The 24633-nt window shown below is 37.4% G+C and overlaps 1 protein-coding gene across 3 annotated transcripts in view; it reads right to left on the reverse strand.

Annotated features, from left to right (window-relative positions):
* Nucleotides 1-6964: 6964 nt before the first annotated feature.
* The window catches only part of LOC5573495 (cyclin-Y-like protein 1), a 50666-nt gene continuing 32997 nt past the window's right edge, over nt 6965-24633 (reverse strand). For all 3 annotated transcript variants that reach the window (XM_021845725.1, XM_021845726.1, XM_001660850.2), the window contains one exon: nt 6965-9099. In XM_021845725.1, the coding sequence (XP_021701417.1) occupies nt 7382-8407 (1026 nt within the window). In that variant the 5' untranslated portion in view covers nt 8408-9099 and the 3' untranslated portion in view covers nt 6965-7381. The remainder of the gene's footprint in view (nt 9100-24633) is intronic.

The following is a 24633-nucleotide window of genomic DNA, read 5'->3' on the forward strand; positions in this document are numbered from 1 at the left end:
TGTGAATCAATAGAGGATTGGGCAACGTATAAATGTAAACAGACAAATACGGAATTTGTCTGCTGATGTCCGAGAAAATTACAAAAGAAGCGCGGCATCGGCTTAGACTGCCGAGAATACGTAAGTTCCCCTATTATATTGAGATGAACGAAATTGTTCTTTAGTTTTAACGAAGTTGTCAAATGTAATGTTGAGCAATATGAATCCAATGATTTGAATGTTTTGCTGCAGCATGTAGTCATTTAATAAGTACTATGTTCATACAATGGTGAATTTTTAGGTATATTTTCGATTGTTCATTGTATGATTTGTTATAACGTGAAGGTGGCTTTTTAAAGAGTTATTAGGAAGTTTCTAAAGGGGAAAGGACTGACATGTCTACCTATCTCAAGTGATATTCCTAAAGAGACGAAATCTGATCATATTCAAAATAAATCAGCTAGCAACTATGCCAAATCTATTACGCAGCTCTGCCAATGTTGAATCCCACGCTAAAAGTGAGTCACAGGTTTTATGTGTTGAGTTTTCACAGGTTTGGGTAACGAATGAAAAATTGACTGAATGTGTGGAAAACCAATGTAATGAGTAGAGCATTCTTTATGCAAAGCATGAAAATTGCAACCGACACTCAAGTATTCAGAAAATATGCTACTTCAGAAGAAGCAAAATTTTCGTGGGCGGTAACATTTTTGTGTGAGTCGTTTTCAGCTTGTGTGAAAAAGTCTCATGCTCGATTGGAATGACATTGACAGTAAACTTGGAATTCCAATTGGAACATTTCGCTTCTTTGCCTATAGTTTCTTTAGATATTCCTTATGACCCTGGTACTTTTTAATTGTTCGTACCTACGTGATTTCAGAGCTGTAAATACTGGCTGCCGTTAGCTCAGATGGAGAGACTTCCCGGACTGTGGACTGATTAACATATTATTTTATTATTTATTTGCAGGATATAAAACTAGATACGACGGGCAAGTTATTGGAGAGGTTGATTCTCAACAGGCTAGTACCGTATACGGAGAGTGCGAGTGAGTACGATGACGTACTGAGGCTGTCCCTTCCGACGGGTGTTAAGATTGTTGGCTTCGCCGACGATATCACTCTAGTGGTCTATGGTGAATCGATGGAGGAAGTAGAGTTGACAGCAGCGCACTCTATTTCCTAGTTGAGGAATGGATGAAGTCTAGGAAACTAGGACTGGCCCGTCACAGGTCAACAACCGCAAGTCCGAGCAACGGGCGCTTATCTCGGTAGGTGATTGCACCATAGAGTCCAAGCGATCCCTTAGGCATCTTGGGGGTAATGATCGATGACAAGCTTAGCTTCGCTAGCCACGTTGAATATGCCTGTAAAAGGACATCTACGGCTATAGCGGCGCTTTCGAGGATGATGTCTAACAGCTCTGCTGTAATTGCCAACAAACGCAAGCTACTGGCAAGCGTGGCGCTATGCATACTAAGGTATGAAGGACCAATCTGGTCAAAAGCGCTTAGAACGAGCAGAAACCTAAAGCGGTTGGAAAGCACGTACAGGATAATGTGCTTAAGAGTAGCAAGTGCATACCGGACGGTATCTAAAGAAGCCGTGTGCCTCATAGGGATGACGACCATCGGGCTCATCATCAAGGAAGATGTTCAATGCTTCAACCAAAGAGGTACCAGAAAAGTTCGCGACACGTGTAAAGAGGCAACGCTCAGAAGTTGGCAACAGGAATGGGATGACTCCTCTAAGGGTAGATGGACTCATCGGCTAATACCAAATGTGTCAGATTGGTATGAAGGAAACCATAGGCCTTTTCATGTGACAGATCCGTCTATGCATTTGTTTACATCGGTGGAGGACCGGTGCTAACACGGACCTGTCATTTTCATAGAAGAACTGTCAAAGTGCTTCCCGATCAGCTGATTTGAGACGTCATGTGAATAGGCCTGTGGGGAAGTGAACTTCCACCTGACGCAATATCTGTCAGGACATGGTTGCTATAGACAGTACCTGCATAGGTTCGGGCACTCAAAATATCCTGCGTGCCCCAATAGGGTCATAATGCCCTGTCCCAATTTTAGCGCCAAACGCTTGAACTTAGGCCAAAAACACATGTTTACTCAATTTTTTTAATGTTTTTCGTTTGTTTAAGTCCAATTTTTTTTAAGATTTTGTTACACCCCTTGGTCTAAACTCAAATTTTGGGTGTATTTAGTTTTACGTGTCCCTTCCAAAATGTCAGTTACAATGGAGGTACTGGCGGCTCTTTACTGCTACCCCAACGTGTCGCTGGTTCTAAAATGTAAACAACCATACAAAATTACGACCAAACAATGGTGAAGGCGTAATAAATTTTCTCGAAAACATCCATTTTGGGAATTCAGTAGAATTTACTGATTAAATTGTCAACAGCGCACTGCAGTAGCATGTAGCAAATAATTGCTTGCAAACAATATCTTTCAAGAGCATTGATAACCTGTGATCTAGCGAATATTTTTTTTCACTATTCCGCGTTAAACCTTAAAATTGGTTCTGGACTTAGGTTGGCGGCTTTTCAATTTTACTCCCATTTGACAGCCACCCTCCACCCTTGGTCAGTTAGGAACAACCCCAGTGTAAAAACTAAAAGCCCTGTGGTGTTTTTGTCGACTAAGCGAACGTTAAACATGAGCTGTGTTCAACGAGCTGCTCGAACTTGGTTGCAACCACTTGCGAGTCAGCTTTTGGTGTTCATTGAGCCACTCCAACCTACTTCGAGTCGCTCGGGTTTGTGTTCATTGAGCCGAGTCCAACCAACTCCGAGTCGCTCGAAACAGGTTGGAAGCTAGAGTCCGAGCTAGTTCAACCAGCTCGCAGTAGCTCGTGTTTTTGACGTTTAAAACGTAAACATTGAGAAAAAAAGCAAAATTCCGAAGCGATACGGATTGTTAAGTGCGCGAATTTTTTTTTCACGTGGAATTCCGGTAAATTAGTAAAAAGAGTAAAAAGAGCGTTCATTGAGAAAGCAGCTTGGAGTTGCTCGAAGTAGCTTTGACAGTTATTTGTTGACAAAAAATACGAGCTAGTACAACCAACCACGAGCAAGTTCGATCAAAGTCATTGAACACAGCTATGATCAAAAGTGTCAAGGTTCATTTATGAATCAATATTTAAATTAAAGTTTAAATATGATTTAGCCGTAGCCGTTGTTTGAGCGGGAAAAATTGCTAAAGTAGTTGCAGTAACATGCTCTTTCGTGTTATCAAATAAAAACAAGATTCCATTACACATTTTAGGACCTCAATTGTGCTGGCGTGGAGGAAACAGCGGAGCATGTCGTGTTCGATTGCCCCCGTTTCATTCTTGTCAGAGGTCGCATGAGGTCTTTCTGAATATCTGCGCGTTTACGGCTGCGGATATCAGTGCTCCTAGTAAACGATATCATACCAAAAAAATCAATTGATAATTATCGATGCTGAACACCCTTTTGAGACAGTTATCGACGAATCTGCTGGGATTTCGGATAGCAATAACTGAAGAGGCCTCCAACGGACATGCATTGATTTTTCATTGTTTCAATTTATTCTCTTATACTTTTCTTTCTCGCAATAGCTTAAGTTACATATAAATTGGTACGATATTCCATTCATCTCGCAGTACATAGTCCTTAAATCCTGTTTTCAGCTCTTTTGCTTGTTGCACACCTAATTCCATCTCTACATTATAGCATATACCTACAGTTCGATTTTTTGTTTCTCATGCGCTTGATCTTATTCGATTGACTTTTTCTTGTTTTTCATTTTACCTTTCCCTCATTTTTATTTTTTTTACTAATATTTATTTCCAAGAATGGTTGCTTCGACTAAAGGACATAAAAGATGAAAATTACTCATGACTTTTTCTTTTCTTTCCTATCCTCCTACGACCTATTGATTAGAGTTTATGCTTCTTTTATGTTTTTTTAGGATCCTTTCAATTTCGTGTTTTAGAAACGATGTATGTCAAATGTTAGTAAAATAAACGGAAATGTTACACAAAGCAGACTTACAATTTGCGGATTCTAAATTCTAATAAAAAATAATGAAAATACACATGACTTGGTTTTCTGGATTCTAATTATAGGCTTATTTTTCCTACTAGGTTAGTACTTTACACGACTTTTATCCTGTTATCATCTATCGATACGGCGATGCGATTCCTTAACATGTCTAGATGCTTTTTTTGTGTTGTATTTCTAATAATGAGTTTTCTGCGATGCCTTCCACTATGTGAGTCTTTAATATGATCAATTTAATCTTTATCTGCTTTCTACGTTAGATACCGTTTGAACGGATCAAAAGTTTCGTTACGGTGCTAAAATTAGCTAGTGACGGCATTGTAATTACTTTCGGTTTGCTGGTGCTGGGCGCAGCTTTCGAATTCTATCAAATAGTGCAATTTTCTTTGTGTAATTAGTAGTTTCTTAATTTCGGCCTAACGTACGACGATTTTCTTTTAAAACGCTTGATGGGGACATTTACAGAGAGGGAATACTGGTTACGATATGAGCGGGGCCAAAATGGGGTAACGAATATTGCTGGGGATAAGTACTAGATGGGTTCTAATTAAAAGTGACTACATTAATGGAAGCCTATGGTATTCCTACGAAACAGAAACATAGAGCGCAGAAATTAAAGCAAATAATTCTCTTAGGATTTTGGCTGCAACTGAAAAAGCAGCTCATATCGCTGTTCCAGATCTTATTTTGATTTCACATTTTACCTAATACTTCGTCTAATACGAATTGACACATGGTTTTCGGGTGTTTTGCTCTCCTCGTGGTTTGTTTAAAAGCTCGAGGGGCGTCTCTAGGGGTAATGTTTGATACAAAGTCTGAATCATTTTTTTAACACTTTCCAGATTACATTTCAACAATTGAATCGTTATTAACAATGAATTTCATTGTATTTTTGAAATATATAATAAAAACAGGGCGTTAATTATCTCCATTTAGGATTTATTCAACAGTTTAGAATGTTTTCAAGGTGAATAAACTAAGCCGAATTGAAAAAGTTTTGGATGTGTATTTGAAAAAAAAGGCTTCGTGCCGCGAGCGGAGATTAGCAAGGAAACATTTTGCCAGACGAACGAGTGATTATCAAAAGCTGGAAGCAGCACTTTGATAAACATCTGAATTATGCAGATAGCACAAGTAGTATATGTCAAAACTTTCAAAGAAGAATGTCTACGTGAAAACTAACGAAGTCTCGCTTCCCAGAGCAGTAGAAGAAGAAGAAGAAACCAACGAACCAGATACGAATAGAGACATAGTAGAGTACATGCATTAGCCTTAGAATGCTAATGTCGCGCCTGTTTGTGTGACCAACATCTAGTTTGCCACGCTCTGACAGTTTGACTACCGGGTCTATAAGTGTCAAATCAATTTTGTTAACCAAAATAAAACATTCACTACAACATGGCACTAAACAAACAACTATAACCTCAATAGTAAGTATTAATAAAATAATTCTGTTTAGTGATAACAGCACCACTAGCGTTCTACTATTTATATTTCTATTCATAGTAGGGTTCAAAATGGGTACCACTTCTAGTACTGCATTTGGTCCCTTGGTACTGCAAAATGTAACCAAGTATGACAGTTTGCAGAACCCTTTTCACGACATTCTAGACTGCAAAGAACATGAAGGTCTTTATTTCGTCTTTGAACGAGCCCTTAATAGGGCTACTTAGGCGATTTACACAGTTCATGTTGACATGAGAATTTTTTTCCGCCGAATTGTCTCAAACTTTGCATTGAGAAGCATTTCAATACGACACAATTTTGATCAAACATGAGTTCAATAGCATTAAAAACAACAATGCAGAAATTTATCAAAGGTCCCAAGAATGGGAACAAATTGTGCTTTGTCGGATAAGATTGGTTCAAAATTTGAAAGAGCTTGAAAATCCAATCTCTCAGATCTTCCTCACGGTATAAATAGTGTTCTGTGTTTCGATGGTAATTTAAATATGGTCCAAAGACGATGTACGTGAAATGGAATTTATTATGGAGAAATTTCGTAATATCTTCCAAAAACGTTATGCCAGTTCACACTTATCATCTCATAGTGAAAACTCATTCTTTAAACCCTAATAAAAGAAGTTGCTGAAAAGAGCAATTCAATCTAACGGATAGGAGAAAGGATATTTATGATTTTTTTTTGCTGTAATTTCGCTCCATATCGGACTATTGCCCTGTAAACTTCTGCGAAAATCCTAAACAAAATTAGCTCAAATAGGATTTGTTTCTTCGTCAACTTCTTTTATTAAGGTTTGAAGAACAAGTTTTCACTATGAGATGATAAAATTGTACTTACTGTAATGTCTACCTACCTCGAGCGGTACCCAGGCCAGGTACCCACACAAGTTTTCCAGAGTTGACTGAATTCAGTTATACTGACATAGAGTTGTTAGGTAATCCAATCTGCATGAATAACACATTAATTCACTCGTATCGCGTGGATAAATTATTTAAAAAAATATATACGTTCTCAGATGAGATTCAAACCCACGCCTCTTGTATGCTAGACGAGTGCTTCACTAACTAAGCTACCGAGCCACTTAATGATCCTATAATTCAGAAGGTCATTCAAATCCCAGCATATCACCTTGCCCCTTCTCATAACCCATATCTATCCATCTTATGTGTGTATACACACGCGCAGATTGAGTGCGATTTATTTTGAGTTGAAACTGTTTGCCTATCATACCCACAACAATTGTATAGAAGTGTTTAGATGGGGAAGGCTATCAATGTGTCGCTCGCATTCAAGCCTTAAAAACCGATGCATTGTCTACCGGATAAATAAAATCGATGCGGCCTAAAATCACATAAATATACACCAGCATAAGTTTTATCTATGAAAGATGAGTCTTCAGAGTGACAAACAATATCATTTGATGCACGTGTTTCTAGATAGAACGAACAGCGGCCGAAATTATTTTGAACGGGTTGGTATTTTCAAAATTTAAATCTTTCATACATTCAGACGTTTAAATCAAACATTACCCCTATTGAAGAGAAACCACCTCCTAATCTTTTTGGTAACGTCTCAAAAATAATCCTTTGAAAAGTGTTTTCATATAAAACGGTTCAGGGAGCTGCACATGAGTTCATTCAGACACGTATAAACTACAATCAAGATTACATCTCCAATGTTCTTTACTTCGAATATGAAACAATTTTCTCGCCATTGCTCTCCAGAACAATCAACAAATTCCACACACACAAAGTAACACTCATGCGAATAACGGAATTTCCGTTCCTCGAACACCAATTGGTTCAATCCTACCACTATCTGAGGTTGGCCAAACATATGTAGAGCTAGTGAACATTACACCAAACGCGCAAGCACCACCGTTGTCATCAGCTCCCAGTGGAATCACGACAGAATGGCAACACTTCGCCTCACGTTGCCCTGCTGGTGGATGTTGTCGATGGAGGACCATTTTTTCATGCCATTCTTGAGCGCCTCGGCCGTTGCCTTATCCTGCATCACCCGAGACATGGCCTCCAGTTTCTGCGCCCGCTCCTTCGACAGCGGTTCCGTGGGGAATGATAGATCGTTGGCTTCGGCAAGCGTTCGTAGATCGAAGTAATACTTGGCGTAAACGGACGACGGCACGTTGATGTTGAATTGAAGCAGTTCGAGGAATTGCCTTTCGAGTTCGTTCATATCTTCGACGGTGATATCCTTCAGGATCTGGCAGTAGTCTACGTTCCAAACCGCTTGGTCATCCCACACTTTAGAAGCAAGCAATATTGCACCCAGTACTATCCTTTTCCAGTTGTATGGGCCGATGTCCAGCTCGGCATACGTTAGTAACCGTTCCAGGTATATTAAGGTGATAATGGCACATTCCGCTGTCAGCTGAGCGGCGTTGAACAGCGTCCGGACAAATTTGTAGATCTGTCGATGCTCGGGATTGTGCAGATCGTAATCATCTGGCACTGGATCTCGCGTCAGTGGATGCTGCTTCTCGTCGAAGATATCTATCCTTCGTTCACTGGTGCGAGTTTTGATGTGGTAATAGATTGCTAGCGAGACACATTTGACTGTATTTTTGAGGTTTGGTTGAGATACAGTCGAATCGTCCAGATAAATGGTCGAGCATGAGCTGCTCTTCTTTAGTACCGCTCCACCTTGGGGCGCTATTTGATGCTGGGATTTTTTCCTCGTCATCCCATTTTCTAGACTTTGTTTCGAGCGCTCAAGGAACATTGTGCCTGCCGAGGGGTCCACTGATGGATCATGTTCTCCATCGTCACCTTCCCGCTCGGAGATGTGCTGCAGGTTGTTTGTCGAAAGTTCGCCTTCCGGGAGATGTTCCTCGAACACCGGTACATCCTTAGTTTTACGAGTTGGCGGAGGACTCGAGTACGAGCAGCACGAATTTTTGTTACCCATTTTGATCTATACGGCACGTTTCAGTTCACGCACACTTATCACCTCAGTCGGAATGGGACTGCAACATGATTCGGAGAGATAATCACCCCAACAGCATACCCTACTGAGCGTTATCGCACTACTGATTCATACAAACAAAGTTGCCTGAACAGAAGCTTATCTTTGCCTTTAGCTCTTGGTTTATCTGTGCCCTGTGGCAAATGTCGACAGAAATTACCAAAAATTTGCGTTGCACTGGCCGTCGTCGTGACTAATATCAAAATATATTAAATTTATACGCCGAGATTGCTTTTTCCTAAGAATTTATATGACTAGTACCTTGATAATGTAACTTACTGATCCTAGAATTTGCTCGCTAATTTCAATTTTTTTTGTATATTATCAGTTTTAATCTTAAAAGATAAAATTTGGCACTGGAACCGTTATGGCCTAGACAGCGGATTTACTTCTTCTTTTTTTTTTTTTGTTTTGCTAGTAGACGTGAGTATATTACTGTGCTCGCCAGAATGCACTTGTGCGAACCGAGCCAGCGACAGAGAGAAAGAATGCAGGAACAGTGTTTTGATCCGTTTTGCTCGTTATCAGGATTTACAGCTGTAGTAATGATGTAGTTAAATCTCCTTTGATTGGTTTTGTCCGTTGTCCATGCGTATTTTGCGATTTTTGTGGACGATTATAATCTGGAAGCAAGCCTGAAAAAATGAAATAAAAAAAGGAATATTAATCAAGAGACAACTTTTTTGGTAAAAAAAAATCAAGGGAGTAGGCAAACGGTATCTGAATAACAAATGTTTCTTTAAAAATATCACCAACGATTCCTTAAGGAATTTTATCAGAGATTTTTTATAGACCTTACAAGAGATTCCGCCAGCGATTACAACAAGAATTTTATCAGTGAATACTCCACAGATTCTCCCAGGCATTCCATTAGAGGTAGCTCCAAGAATATTAGCATGGAATTATTTCACAAGGGATTCCACCAGGAATTCCAGCGGCGACTTTTTTAGGAATTGCACACGAAATTCCCCCAGTGATTTTTTGTATTGATTTTTCTACAAATTTCTCCTGAGGTTCCTTCAGCAATACATTCAGGGATCCCATTTGAAATCCCTTCATAAATGCCTGCTTTCATTATTCAAGAGATTTTCCCAAGCAATATTCAAGGTAATCCTCTAGAGCATCGTTTCCCAAACATGGGTTTCGCTACCCTCCAGCCTGTCAGCGCCTCGCTTCGTTTGTACTATGAAAAGCGAGCTGACGAGATGTTCATCACTTGTGAAGGAATGCATTTAAGCATCTATTGAAAAATTGCTGGTAGCATGCCTGGAACCAAATTTCATATGCTCACGAACGACACCTAACTGTAACTGGGAACTGTACTTATCTTTACTTGCCAATTTTAAGTTTTGCATCCTTGTCTAAACATGTTTTAAGTTGAATAATTGAAAATCATTAAAAGATTCTATGACACTACCCCGAACGCCACTACCCCGAATGCCACTACCCCGAACGCCATTACCCCGAAAGCCATTACCCCGAATGGGTCATTACCCCGAACGCCACTACCCCGAATGGGTCACTACCCCGAACGCCATTACCCCGAATGGATAACATTTTGAGACATATTCTAGTTAGAGAGTGGGGAGATAATGGTACGATTCCTTTTGAGTATTTCACGAGTTTGGGTCAAAAATGTTTTTTTTTTCAAATATTAGAAGATAAAAAAGCAGCTAGTTGTTCAGCAAATATTTTTTACACACTAAGTTTTGTCCTCTAATTTTGGGAAGATTCACACAGCCACATTGCAATCTGAACACACAGCCACATCTGAAGTACAGCCTATTTCGAAAAGAAAGGTGAATTTATTATGAGAAGGATAGCTATAATACACACAAAATTAGGATGTAGTAAAGTCTCTTATTGGACGTCGGTAGCCACTTTCTTTACTCATTTTTATAGGTGTCGGGCATTAAGATTAAGATCTTCTTAAAGATTTTGTTTCGAAAACGATGGTAATGGAAGTTCACCCTGAGATAGTCGCTGCAAGTGTTGTTCTATGCAACCCGCCTAAAAACCAACCTAATAGACGACCGTTCCGCTATCGCACTTGTACACTTGTACATGTTATAAAAATCGGCGACCTCTGATTGATACTACAGTAAGAACTTTTGTTGATTTGTGGGATCATTGATTTGAATTTCTGTGAGATAACCACAAAAAAATATTTTTTGATTCAAAATAATGAAGAAATGATGATGGCAGAAAAGTGGTGAGTAAATCCATAAGAGACCTTTCTGTTTTAATACAAGAAGATAAAAGAAAAGGAAAATTTCCGATAAGAATTATAGCAGGAATCACTTTAGTGAATGCCTTCAAGATATATTTCTTTATAAAAAGCTGTTCTATATGGAAATATTAGTGATTAGCTTATCCAACAAAATCGTGAAAGAACAGCCTATTTAAAAAAGAAGGGCAAATTTCTGGTGAAATGTTTGCAGCTATGACGTGAATGATCACTGTAACAACGTGATGCTATGACACAACCTATATTCATATGAAAGAAAAATATTTGTTCAAAAACAAAATTGAAATATGAACACCACCAACAAGTCCAAATACCAGTGATTACGCATCTGTTAAGCAACACCATATTGAGGGTTATGGATTCGAATTCCTTTCAGTTAATACAGGGTGTCCGCAAATTATCCGAACAGCAAAATATTAGAAAGATGACCTCGCATTGAAAACAATGAAAAATCAATGTCCATGTTGCTTTTATAATATATCTATATGTTAACACAAAATACAACTTTAAAAAAATTCGAAATAATTGCTTGTTACTGAGATAGGCAAATTTAAATTTTTCGGAAACGTTTTTCCTGAGGGCCGCTAGTCATACTGGAGATGTGTTATCCCTAAATCCTAAAAGAGATGAATCCAAATGTCCTATTATTATTTGAAGTTATCTACAGGTAAGTGGCTTCAAGTAAGACTGGAAATAGAAAATTGTACGGTGCAAATCCAGTGAGTTGTATGGACATTTCTCTTCCGTCATAAAGCTCGGAAAACAGCTCCCTTTAAGAAACCTCTATACATTTGGGTTGGTTGTGCAATTATTTGAAATCGGAAATGTGTAAAACTTACTTCTTAAGAATAAAATAAGCCAATGTTTGAAACCATGCAAGAATATTGAATTTATTATGCTTGATTGTATAGAGCCATGTCTTCAAAGTTTGTACGGATAATTTGCGAACACCCTGTAAAAGGCTTATTTTATTGAAGGTGTTGAAAATGGCAATTTTTGGCGAAATTAAATTTGTGAATGAACCCTTGAATTGCGAAGTTGCCCACTGAGCTGATAAACAGGCACTGTCACAGAAAGAATGAGAAGAATATAGTTGCCATCAAGATATTTCGAAAGAATAGCTGGTATATAAAAGAAGGGAAAATATATTATGAACATTTTACCGACGAATTTCACGTGCCATTAATTACCAGCCTTCATTAGAGACGCATTTTTGCACGCAAAACAAGATACTGTACTAAATCTCATACTATTCGGGGTAATGGCTCATTCGGGGTAGTGGCGTTCGGGGTAATGACCCATTCGGGGTAATGGCTTTCGGGGTAGTGACCCATTCGGGGTAGTGGCGTTCGGGGTAGTGGCGTTCAGGGTAATGGCGTTCGGGGTAATGGGATGGAGCCCATTAAAAATGTAAGTATTGAACATCTCAAGTAACGTCTTGATAGCGGCGCAGCCGAAATTTTATTTGTTTGGAAAGTTACGACATATTGTACATTGTATTAGTGGTTCAGAATTCCAGTTTTTTTTCTCAGGTTGAATAAAATTCACTGATAATTCCAGTTTTTTTCAGGTGGTAGACACCCTGTTATTGCTGTTTCTTCTCTGGTCTTCCAGAAAATTTTCCTTGAATTTCTTTTAGGAATGCAAAACACCTTCAAAAATTAAAAAAGTAAAAACAAATAAAACAGAAGCTCTTGCAGGGATTCCAAGAAATTCTCCTGGCATTTTTTTATGAATTCATTGAAAAATACTTCAATGGCTTTCTCTTAAAATTCGTCACATAAGTATTATGCTTCAGATTCTTCCAGACCGCCCTTCGGGGATACTCCATAAAAAGTTTCGTGAAATTTACACAGTATTTTGATTATTATCGAAGTTGCATGTTCGTCTAATGTTTTTTGACATACATAACTATCCCGACAAAACGTTCGCATTGTGAGAATTTGGAAATATTCTGTCGGTAAAAAATGGATATCATCAACTTTAACAGCTATTTTCTATACTAAATTCAAGAAAAGCCAATTTTGCAGCTAAAACTACAAAATATTGTTTAACCAGTTACAATTTTTTTGCACAAATGCTGAACGTTCCCGTAAAAAAATATCAGAGATACATGAAATTCCGATAATAATCGAGATTTTGACAGCGTACATCCAGAGATTGTTTCAGGAATGCTGCAAGGAGTACTTCTATTAATTTCTTCAAACATTCCTTCTGAGATTTCTTCAAAAGTTTCCTCGAAGGATTGCTCCAGCAACTTGTCTAGAAAATCCTACATGAATCCTTCCAGGTGTTTCTCAAGAGATTCCTTCAGTAAGTCTTCCAGAAATTCCTCCTACGTTTCATCCAGTTGTATTAGAAATTCTAGAATTCTTTCAGCAATTTATACAGGAATTCCTTTTGATATTCCTTCAAAAAATCTCCAGGGATTCTTCTGAATGTTACACTAGGATTTCTGTCAGAAATTCCACAAGATGTGTTATCAGGAATTCTGCCAGCAATTCTTTTTATCATTATCCACAATTTCTTCCCGGGTTTTCTCCAGGAGTTCCAGAATTTATTTCTATGATTTTTATAGGAGTTCTGATGATTTTTGAAGTTAAATAACGAGATATTTTTCCATAGGTTTCTTAATTATCATAACAGGGATTCTTCCAGAACTTACCCTTGGAATTCTAAGAAGGATACTTATACTTATCCTTCAAGGGATTCGTGCATGAAGTTTCTCCTGGGATATGTCGAAAATTCTATCAAAAATTCATCCTGATATTTCTACCAAAATTCCTACATGTATCCTTCCAGGCATTCGTCCATAACTTCTCATATGATCTCTTCAAGAATTTCTCAAAAAAAATTTTTTTTTATTACTCTTTTTTTTATTTTTTTTTTAAATTCTGAAGAAATTCCGCAAGAAATCCATGGAGGAGCAATATTTTCAGAAATCATAAGATGATGGAACCTCTTGAGAAATTCTTGAGGTTTTTTTTAATATTGATTCTTGAAGTCAATCAGTGCTGTGAAATGTCAAAATTTTGGAAAAATTATAATGCTATAAAGCAACCTAGCAGGCGAAATATCGCATCGGCATATATTGCCATCCGATAGTAACCCGGAAAAAGTCACCAGGGAAACCTTTTTCCGATGACTTTTTCAACGGGGAACGATGATATTAGCAATATTAATTTGTCAAAGTCATGTGATATAGCCCTGCTGTCAATGATAGTTTATCCCGTATAGGACAGAGTGAAATCAAAAATATTAAAGTTCTCACCGCTCAGTGAATACTTAACGGATTCTCAAAAATATGCTATCGGAATACTCGTACACATATCTAGTTTCTAAAAGTGGCCAGAAGAACTCGAGAATGTTACTATGGCCGAATTTATTCCGGTGAGTAACTGGGTCAGGTCGGGCAAAAAGCGCTATTTTATAATCGTACCTGCCACACGATATACGAATGCGAAAATGGCAACTTTGGAAAAGAAACCTCTCAGTTAATAACTGTGGACTGTGGAAGTGCTCATAAGAACACTAAGTTGAGAAGCAGGCTCTGTCCCAGTGAGGACGTTAATGCCAAGACGAAGATTATAGCCGATCCGGAAAATCATCTGTGACTTGAAATTTGCCTACCTACAGGGACACAAAAGCACAGAACCCTTTTCACACGACCTGACCCAGTGACCCACCGGAATAATTCCAGCCACAGGAATAGACATAGAGATTCTGTAACTACCAAGGATGGAAAAAAATCAGCTCTAACGACAAACAACACGGTATTTGAACGGTCCAATAAAGCCATCGCTCTTGCAGCAATATTTTTTTTTTGCAGCAACATGATTTCAACACCTTACCACGCGCGCTAATCATAGATATATCGAGCATCCGATAAACTGTTTGTCGTAGGACAAAGGGTTTGTCGGATATTGTAACAAGTTGCGATTAATGCGAATCAATTTAAAATTCACGGATAAACTTTCTCACATTCCATGCACGATTGACTTTAGGATCAAAAATGGTATGCTAGAAGTCATATTGCAGAGTGAAAGCGTGAAAATCTTCCAAAATTTATGAATTCGGTTTGCAAACAATTGATCGTTAGCACACATGCCGAGCGATTCATTTTTCGCGGAGCGAAGTTTGTTATGATGGCTTGACGACTAAGGGTTTATCTTTGTTGCTATGATCGCATGATAAAGAACAACCACGATGTATCATTTGTTTTATCATGATCACTAGATTTCCATCCTTGGTAACTACTTTTAGAAGCTAGATATACGTACAAGTATACAAGACAAAAAAATATTGAAATCCATTAAGTATACGTTGAACGGTGGAAGTTTTAGTTTTTTTTTCTTTCACTTAGGCCTATACGGGTTATCTTAGTTTTGCTAAGGGGTCATGTACAAATTACGTCACGCTTCGGAGGGCGGAAGGGGTCAAGCCAAACGTGACAAGCCTTACAAAAATTTCGGAGGGCTCATACAAAAAACGTGACAAAGGTGGGGGGGGGGGTCAAAAAAGTTGAAATTTAGCGTGACATAATTTGTGTACCATCCCTAAGTTAGGATGATAGAATTACCTAACACAGAACACCTAGACATAAGGGATTATTCACAAATTTCATAACGACAAAAATGGTTATTTTTAAGACCCACCCCCTCATAACGCATTTTGAAAGAATATTTTCGAATTGTGTTTGGCCAGTAACATCTGGAAAACACTCACCCACCCTTTTCAGCGTTATGAAATATGTGAATGGAGCCTAAGAATTCTAATGTTTGAAATGAAACTGATAAAATTATTGAAAAAAGGTTTCGGTTAGTTATATGTGAAACAGTTGCTTGTTGTTTACTCAATGATATATCTGTAGTTTTTGATTCAAATGCTTCAATTTCAAAAGCTACAAATGTAGGCGCCAGCCCTGCATGTAGGCGCCACCTGTACATGTTTGCTTGAGATGAGTACGCGACGCAACTAAGTGATTCTTGTCACGGAATCAAGTGAAATAATACACTATAATCCGGTAAATCCTCTGTTGTTGTGACAGTGGGTCTGACTCGTCCTCCCAAATCATTGGTATAATCCTTCAGCCCGCTTCGAGTGGCTACAGCGGTAAAACAACTCGGCAGTAAAGTGATAATTTTGCTATTCACGAGTCACGCTCTTTGGCGCCGCCTTCGGTTACTGACGAGACCATACGGAGGGTAAGGTGGGGCTAGCATTGCTGCCCTATTTGCTTTCGCCGTAATGTATACTTTACAGCAACAGTACTCAAAATGTCGTCTCGACCTACTTGGCACGAGAGTTGCATAATGCTTAACTTTGGCATCATCGTTCCAGAATACCAATAAAAAAAGGAGGACACAGGGATATGAAGTAGCAGGAGAACAATTGAAAAAGCGAACCATTTCAAGCCAAACTTTTCAATCCGACGTATCTGCAAAAATAAACAAATCGAGATTTGCTTTGCATGGGCTTGACAAACGCATAATCTACCTATTGTGTCTATAAAAGTATTCCTACATCCATTTTTTGATTTTTAGAAATAAATTAAAATTATGCCCTATGTGCACTTTACTCAGTGTTTTTAATTTGGCTACATACACCCTTCGTTTGCAAAGCGACTCAACTGTCAACATTTTTCATGCTAGCACATACACCGTACATATGCTCATAGTAAAGCGACCTATATGTAGAATCAAAACATAAAATTTCGAACACCAGATACGTCATACTGTTTCCAAATCACTAAACATGTTGGAAATCGAGAGAATTGGATTTCCACAGTTGAGCGAGCTGACGGGTCGGCAAACTGATGTGGAACATCATCAGTATTCGGTTCAAGACAATATTTCTCACCAAATTTCGCACAAGAACTGTTCTCCTCCTGCTTTTGTTATTTACGGCTCCGTCCGGTGCTCCTCTTAGTCGAGTTGAAATTGGAAACATTCGGAAACTAATATTCGTTGTCGTTGAAAGTTGAAACTGACGAATTGACTAAGTTTAATAAGTTTTATGGGAATTTGCAAACCGGTGTATGTGCAACTTCAAAACAATACTGGTGTATATGACGTGACGGATGTGCAAAACGAACTGTCAAACCGACGCATCAAGCAAGGTGTATGTATCAATCAAGGTATGGTATCGACGAATCATCCATGGTGTATGTGAGCAGCACAAAGCAAAAGGGTTTATTCTCTAATTTTACCTGTTTTTCAATTAAATTCAAAACAAATCGGATTTGTTTAATAGTGGTTAGAAACAGTGTTCTTTTTTTCAACTTATAGTAGACATCGCAATAGAAAAAATGCAAAACATTTTAAACAGGATTTAAAATGCTTTACAATATTTTGCATCGCATTTTTATCGAAACCATCCGAGTGTTAGATACGCCGATTTGAAAAATCATGCTTGATTTCTAGCATTTTCAGTGCTCGAACCTGCTTGTTTGATTGTTTATAGCTGTTTCAGCATTGTACATTAGTGTGGGCCAAAATTTAGATTCTCGCTCCAGTCCTCTTTTTGGATTGCATTTAGGTCCCATAACAACTGTGCAAAATTTCAGCTCGATCGGAGAAACTATATTTTTGCGCCAGCCGTATAAAGTTTGTATGGGATTTACTATGGGAAAACTTACTTTTGCAAAGAAAAATTGCCAGAGGTCGCCCATTGACCTCTATAAATATTCTGAACACAGACCTCGATAGGTATTTTTACGATAAAGAATATTGCCGAAGATCGCAAAACAATCCGACACTTGTAAAAAAAAGTTATTCAATGAAAACCTATTGGCAATGCGACATTGATTAACACGTAAAGGAATAACAATAACAAAACCGGGCAAATTTTCAGAATAGTCTAAGCTTAATAACTTTTTTCACAAGCATCGGATTGCTTTGCCGACTTCGGCAATGTTGTTCATCGTAGAAATACCTATCGAGATCTGTGTTCAGAATTTTTATAGAGGTCAATGGGCGACCTCTGGCGATTTTTCTTTGCAAAAGTAAGTTTTCCCATAGTAAATCCCATACAAACTTTGAACGGCTGGCGCTAAAATATAGCTTCTCTGAAGCTGAAATTTTGCACAGTTGTTATGGGACCTAAATGCAATCCAAAAAGTGGACTGCAGCGAGAATCTGATTTTTTCATATAACTGTGTCCCAGGCTATTGTACATACGAATGCTTCAATTGCTTCAGGTATTAGCTGTCTGCCGAAATAATACAATACAAGAGTTACAGCCCAATTACAAACGATACTCAATGCATTAATAATTAAAAGTAAATCCTTGTGTATGAAATGACGAACCTGACTAAGGAAATGACATACATCAGTGTGATTCATAATCATCAGGAGAATCACTTCCTATTTGCGACATAGAAGAAACAAGAGACATAGAGATAATGAAATATAGAAGGTATCGTTCATAAAGAAAGTCACTTTGGATTTTTTAGAAAATGGAATTTTAAGAGCTGAATGAGATCTGGAAAGAAATTTGAGAACTATATAGGAAATAAGTTGTTAATAGTTCAAAAAATGTTGGATATATCTCATAACCATGTCTTATCCGATTGGGATAAACCTTGAAAAGTAAAACAAATTTCAAGAATGGTACGAAGATGTTTAAAGTATTTACAATATTGAATGCTTACATATCCCCGATCAGAAAAGCATAAACAAATAATGATAACTGTTATTGTTTGTGTTAATTTTTTTTTATTCTGATATTCTTATGAAATGTGTTCTGCAAATATTGTATTATAATAATAACAAAAAATATATTTTCGGTATAATTAACAACACGACTTCTGTTGCTTACACAGTTGACATAGTATGAATTTGACTAACAGGAATAAAGAGTTTTATTCCTCATAGAATCTGAATTTTTTGAAGAATACTTCGAAGACTTATTTTTGGGAATTCATCGTGACATTACGATAAGTATTACTGCTGGTATTACTGTATATATTTTTCATGGTTTATGGACAGCCCCTTCACAGCATTAGCTGAAAACAGATCTGTGATCTAAACGCCTGGCATGTATGCATAAAATTCGAAAGAAAAAGACAGATAAGAACTATTGTCGGATCTCTATCTTCGTCCACTACATTAGTTTGCATATATTGATTGTTGATTGTACTTCGAAGTGGATACCCCATGCAGCAAGCCGCTGCGCATTTTATGCGGATCCTTTCTTCTGATGCGGATGAAGCTGCAGTGGCAACCCGGCAATATAAGCACATCGTAACTGACGGATGCAATGGGTTGTCACAAATGTCAGCAATTTTGCACCATCTGCATCTGATGGTTGACGTCATGAGGTATAGGGGTATTTAATTCATTCATATCTGTTGCGGTTTTTCATAGAGGCTTTTTGGATTTATTCCATATTTCGGTAGAAAGGGTTAGATGTTCGTATACTGGAGGTAGTCATTAGGATGCTACTTCAATAAAATGCTTATAATTAAGTAGTCATGGCAATTTTCTTAACGGGAGAAATACTTCTAACTGTTGGTACCGTAAAACGGGATATCTTTGACAATGCGAATAACTTTGATAGTGCGTTACGCACCACATATTAAAGAATATTAGTATGACACTTCATGTAAGAGCTGTTTCATTTGAATCGAGAACATTTGAGGCTTTTTATTTTCGAAACGATTACAAACAATGTGTTCTAGGATTTCTATTTGATGTAGTTTTGAAAAGTTGATCACTTATCTTTGACACAAAGCATTTTCACAAACTGGGACCATTTTTGTAATCTACACAGATTACACGTCATGTAAACTTCATTTATGCGATGTAAACATGGCGTCATGTAAATTTAAGTCTGGAATCATGTAACAGTGTGTTATATTTCACGTAATCACACAGGGTTCTGCTGGATTACATGAGATATAATTGAAATTTACATGACATATCATGTAAATATCCATTATATACCACGCTTCAATTATGTGCATTATACTGCCGTTCTACGCATATTTGTCCCGCGGTCCATAAGGTTTACATAGAACATGGGACAAATATGCGTAGAAGGGCAGTATATGTCTCAGAAATTTACACGTTTCGTTCGAACTGTGTAAGTCAGAAATTTTCATATAACGTTAAACGCCTAGAGGTAAGCAATGACCTATAAATGTTAAATTTTGTTCGATTCATACTCAATTATCAAAATAAACTTAAAACAGAAAACCGACTTTAGATTATATGAAAAATTATATATCCATTTAAAATAAATCTTTTTGGCAATCTATCAACTGCAATCTTAAGCTAGGATGCCAGTACTTGTTTTAAAAATATAAATTATAATTCTTCAAAACAGAATGCATAAACATTCGAGTTTTTTTTTTCCGAAAAACAAGACTATCAAAATTTCCTCGTTTTACGGTACACTGTTTCTGTATCCGCGTTTTTTTAAGTCGTATTTTAATAGTTGCGGTATTCGTGGTTTTATTATGAAAAAGAATTCCATTATACCGCAAATATTAGTACAAGCGAGACTTTAAGCTGTTAGGTAGCATTTCATTCACTTTACGAACACCCACAACTGTTAAATCACTTACTCTACAACGAAAACAATTAATTTCATTAAAGCATGTTCTACAAGCGTGCTCGTCACGCTGAATTGGAAAATTGTGCAAGAAGACATATTTCTTAAAGAAAAATATGCAGTGAATGAAATTATTGCGGAAATCAATTCAATTCAAATTTATTTAATTTAGCTCAATTTCGATAGTCTTACAATAAATGTCTAACAAAACAACTTTGCAGATACAATAAATTTCCATCAACACCAAATTGAATTTCATCTAGCATTAATATGTTAGATAGTTTCGTATAAAAAACCTAAATTATTTCAAACCAGCAGCACTTGTATGATCACTGACATATCAGTCTATTAAGAGCTAAGATGGGAAAATTGTGTCGTCCAATGCAGCTGTTGGTATTTATCGATATCCATATCTCTGTATGTCATATCTATCAGCAAATAAGTTTTCTACGTGTTTCCTTTTTATCTCCGATGCGCATTTAGCTTCGGCAAACAAAGTGGCTTTAATTACAAATCAGTATTTGCGGTAGTAATGGAGAAACATAATTGCTTTGTGCTCACATTTGCACTTTTTAACATTTACACTTTTTATGGCCCTTTTATTTAATCGTATGTGTACTTCGTACTTTGTCTGTGAAGAGTAGTTCGTTATGTGAGAAGAAAAATGCGCAATTGTCAGGTGCAATTCAGATTTGAAAAAAAAATAGATGAGAAAATTGGGAGTATTGCGTTCCGTGAAACGGGGTGGCTATGAAAAGGCGGGTAACTTTGATAGACGGGATAGCTTGGGAGTAGCTTATCATCTCCAGTGTACAATTTTGAGAATTCCAAACAAAGTCAATAGCGGCACCGGCTACGTCCTTACGGTCATCGGGGAAGTAAAGGAATGTTAGTGTGACATTCAGACCGAGCATCTTCATGGTTGTCACGGGAAGGAGTTTTTGTTAGTAGAAAAGATTCAGAAGCTACATAATCTAGATTCACCTTGATAATGGATGCGATTCATGTAAACTCAATTGAAAAAATCATCTTTTGATATACCGTTTTGACTCATATTCCGAACACTTAAGGCCAACAGTGACTTCAAATGTATCTGGTGCGCATAAATTTGCTCGTATTTGTGAAAATTTTAATTTCTTCACAAAGTCCAACTGTTAGGTGTTGGATGAGCCAATAAAAATGTTTATTTAAAATTGTTTAGTATTGATTTATGGTTAAAGTATAGAACATCATTATGATTCAAATGCCGAACACTGTGTTCATTCTGTCTCATATTCCGAACACCTTGATTCAAATTCCGAACAGCACGAATAAATCGCATTCGAATGAATAATTTCGCAAATGAATTTATCTAAGCTAGTTATACTGGCCTCGAACTAGAGAATCATCACTACTCCCGAGGTATAAAGTAGATTTGAAGATGATTAAATTGAATTGTAATTGACTGCCATTTCCTAGTAATTTGATGACATATTTCAGCGAAGCATTTCAACCACATCGCCATACAAAAACCGAGTGTTCGGAATATGAGTCTGTTCGGAATTTGAGACAAAACGGTAGATGGAGCCTAAATATAAAATAGGTCAACATCTATGGTGACAAACTATTCAATAATTTCGAAATATAGGATGTCCCAGAAAGTATGTGCACGACTTTACTGCCATTTAAAGACCAATGCAGATAAAAATCAGATTATCACGTATTTCATTCTTTCACTTATCAAGAGAAGATTGTGAATTTTGAGCGATTTTTTCGCTACTTGTTTGTTGATGATGTTACATTTCTGGAAGCTTCTCTTATCAGTTTTGAACAAATCGTGTTAAATCTGAGCTACTTTGTTGTACGAAATTTGTGATAGATCATAAAGTACGTACAATAATTATCTGAAAAAAATCATCATAGCGATGCGATAAATGGTCAGACTATCACCTATTTTATTGGAAATTATAAACTTAAGTATATGAAAGAAACTAAAAATCCGGTTTTAGCTGTGGTCGATTTCTAAGAGGGTCGAAACCAAGTCCTTTTATATCCGTTTAAACATGTAAAAATCTAAAATTTATGTTGTTTATCCAAAAGAACAGATATTTTTTTTTATTATCTTTATTATCGAGACTTTCAGCCTCTGGCTGGTTCGTCTCCGAAGAGAACAGGTATTTGACATAAGTTAATTTGAAATTATTTTTATTTATATTGAAAATACCTGAAACGCTATGATTTCGTGAAGATATCTTATATGGAGAGAAAAACCAGCGATTTTTTAGAATTTCACCATTTTGTCAAACGTTTCCTAGCAAAGCCAAATAAAATTTTAAACAAAAAACTTTGTGAAACATCTTAGATACAATGAACTCACCACATCTAAGGATATTATTACTATTAGTTAGCAAAACACAAAAGTAGGGTCTGTGCTGGTTAGATGACAATTGACTTTTAAAAATCAAAAATTTCAATGTAAAAGGTTATTTTATCAAACAAAATTTTCACAGGCAGGATTTAAAATGCCCCAGGGAAAACTGCAAAAATATTTATTTATTTGGAGAAATATTGTGATTCTCGTTATCGAAGTCGTGCCCATACTTTCTGGGACACCCTATACAAAAAAAGACATGCGTGTTGTTGACGGGGTTGGTGGTCTGATGGCTACCGCTTCTGCTTCATATGCAGAAGGTCATGGGTTCAATCCCAGGCCCGTCCCTTTCCTCGTACTTTGTAGTTGTATATCTCTCACTTGCTTCTATCTTCCATTCTAAATATATCACACTCAAACTATTCGTTCATAGCAAACGCTAGAACCAGAGACGGACAAGAAACCGTTTCCCTAACGCTTCCTACTTCCACGCGCACGCCTTTCTTACGCCTGATACATAGGCAGTCTGCTAACCACAAAAGCAAACCTCTCTGCCATGCCTTTCCCCCAATCCATACACTCCCGCATGAACTGGCGTAGATGCAGTGGAATATACGGTCTACGTGGGAGCCAGTTCAATGCATCATCAATTCCTCCCCCTTCCCCTCATTGGTCTGCATTCTGACGTGGCAGGTGCCATTGTTGCCTAAAAATAGAAGATCACCAGCACTTATACACTGAGGATGCCTGTTAGTCCCAAGCAGTCATTCGGTTGGTTCCTTGTGTAAGTGCAGCTGATCTGGCGATACTGGAGTAGCATCCACGGGCGGCCAATCAAGCTCAAGCTCAAGCTCAAGCTCACCCTATACAAAAAAAGACATGCGTGTTGTGTTTTCATGCAAAGGTCGTTGTGTAAAGAAAGGAATGTTTGTAATATCTATTAATATTAGAAACCGAGTATACATCTGCATCTCTATGATTATCACAGGAGGAGGCTTCTTTAGTATGGAAGATTCACAAGTTACATCATTAAGGTTAAATAAATTGCTATTGCTATTTACCAGTATTTGAAGAAAACATCGACACTCATGGTATTGAACCTATCAAAGTTTTTTTTTATAATTAGAAAAACAAAAGTATAGGTAGGGGAAATTGGGGCAGTTTGGCAGTTTGGTTATGAAAAAGTCGATAAAAGTGCTGAAAATATTATGGAAACTTTGGGTTTTTGCGTGATTTTCAACAATTCTTAGATCAATACACTAGATCTGTATGATTTACGTTGTTTTATAAAATTCCCAAATGAATGAGATTTTTCAAAATTTGTAATTTTTTGAGTCGATTTTTTACCGATGGGGTGATACCCTATTTTTGGTTGTAAAATTATCTCATATAATCTAAATAACCAACTATTTTTTTCACTACACTTGAAAGTTATTAGTACAGTAAGGACCCGATTTTGTCAGTCCCTCGATGAATTTTAGGCTGACAAAATCGGGCCATTTTATTTTGTTCCTGTTTTTCAAATTTTGACGTGTTACATGGTTACATGGACTTTTAAGAGGGCGATGGACATGGGCGTAGCCGGTTTTTTTTATCAGGGGCTCCCCCTCCCTTATATTGGTAATATCGATTTTTAACACTTAAGGTGAAGATGAATCGAAGCCAAACTTCAAATTTTCAAGAGCACAAATCTGGAGAACCGTACACCCGTTGGAACTGAAAATTTAATCGATTGGTCACCCCCAGCTAGTGATCAATCGATTGAGTTTTCAGCTAAAACGGATGCTTGGTTCTCCAGATTTGTGCTCTTGAAAATTTGAGGATTGGCTTCGATTAATCTTCACCTTGATAAAAGGCATTGCCATTGCCCCCTCTGACTACGCCCATGCGTGCGAGACATCAATCATCATCATCAATTTTAATGTAAACGTGGTAAAACATGACGATAACAATTTTTAGCCCAATTTAAAATAGGCTGACAAAATCGGGTCAAAAAGCTGACAAAATCGGGGGTAG

This window comes from Aedes aegypti, chromosome 2, assembly GCF_002204515.2.
Source record: "Aedes aegypti strain LVP_AGWG chromosome 2, AaegL5.0 Primary Assembly, whole genome shotgun sequence".
NCBI classification, from domain to species: domain Eukaryota; kingdom Metazoa; phylum Arthropoda; class Insecta; order Diptera; family Culicidae; genus Aedes; species Aedes aegypti.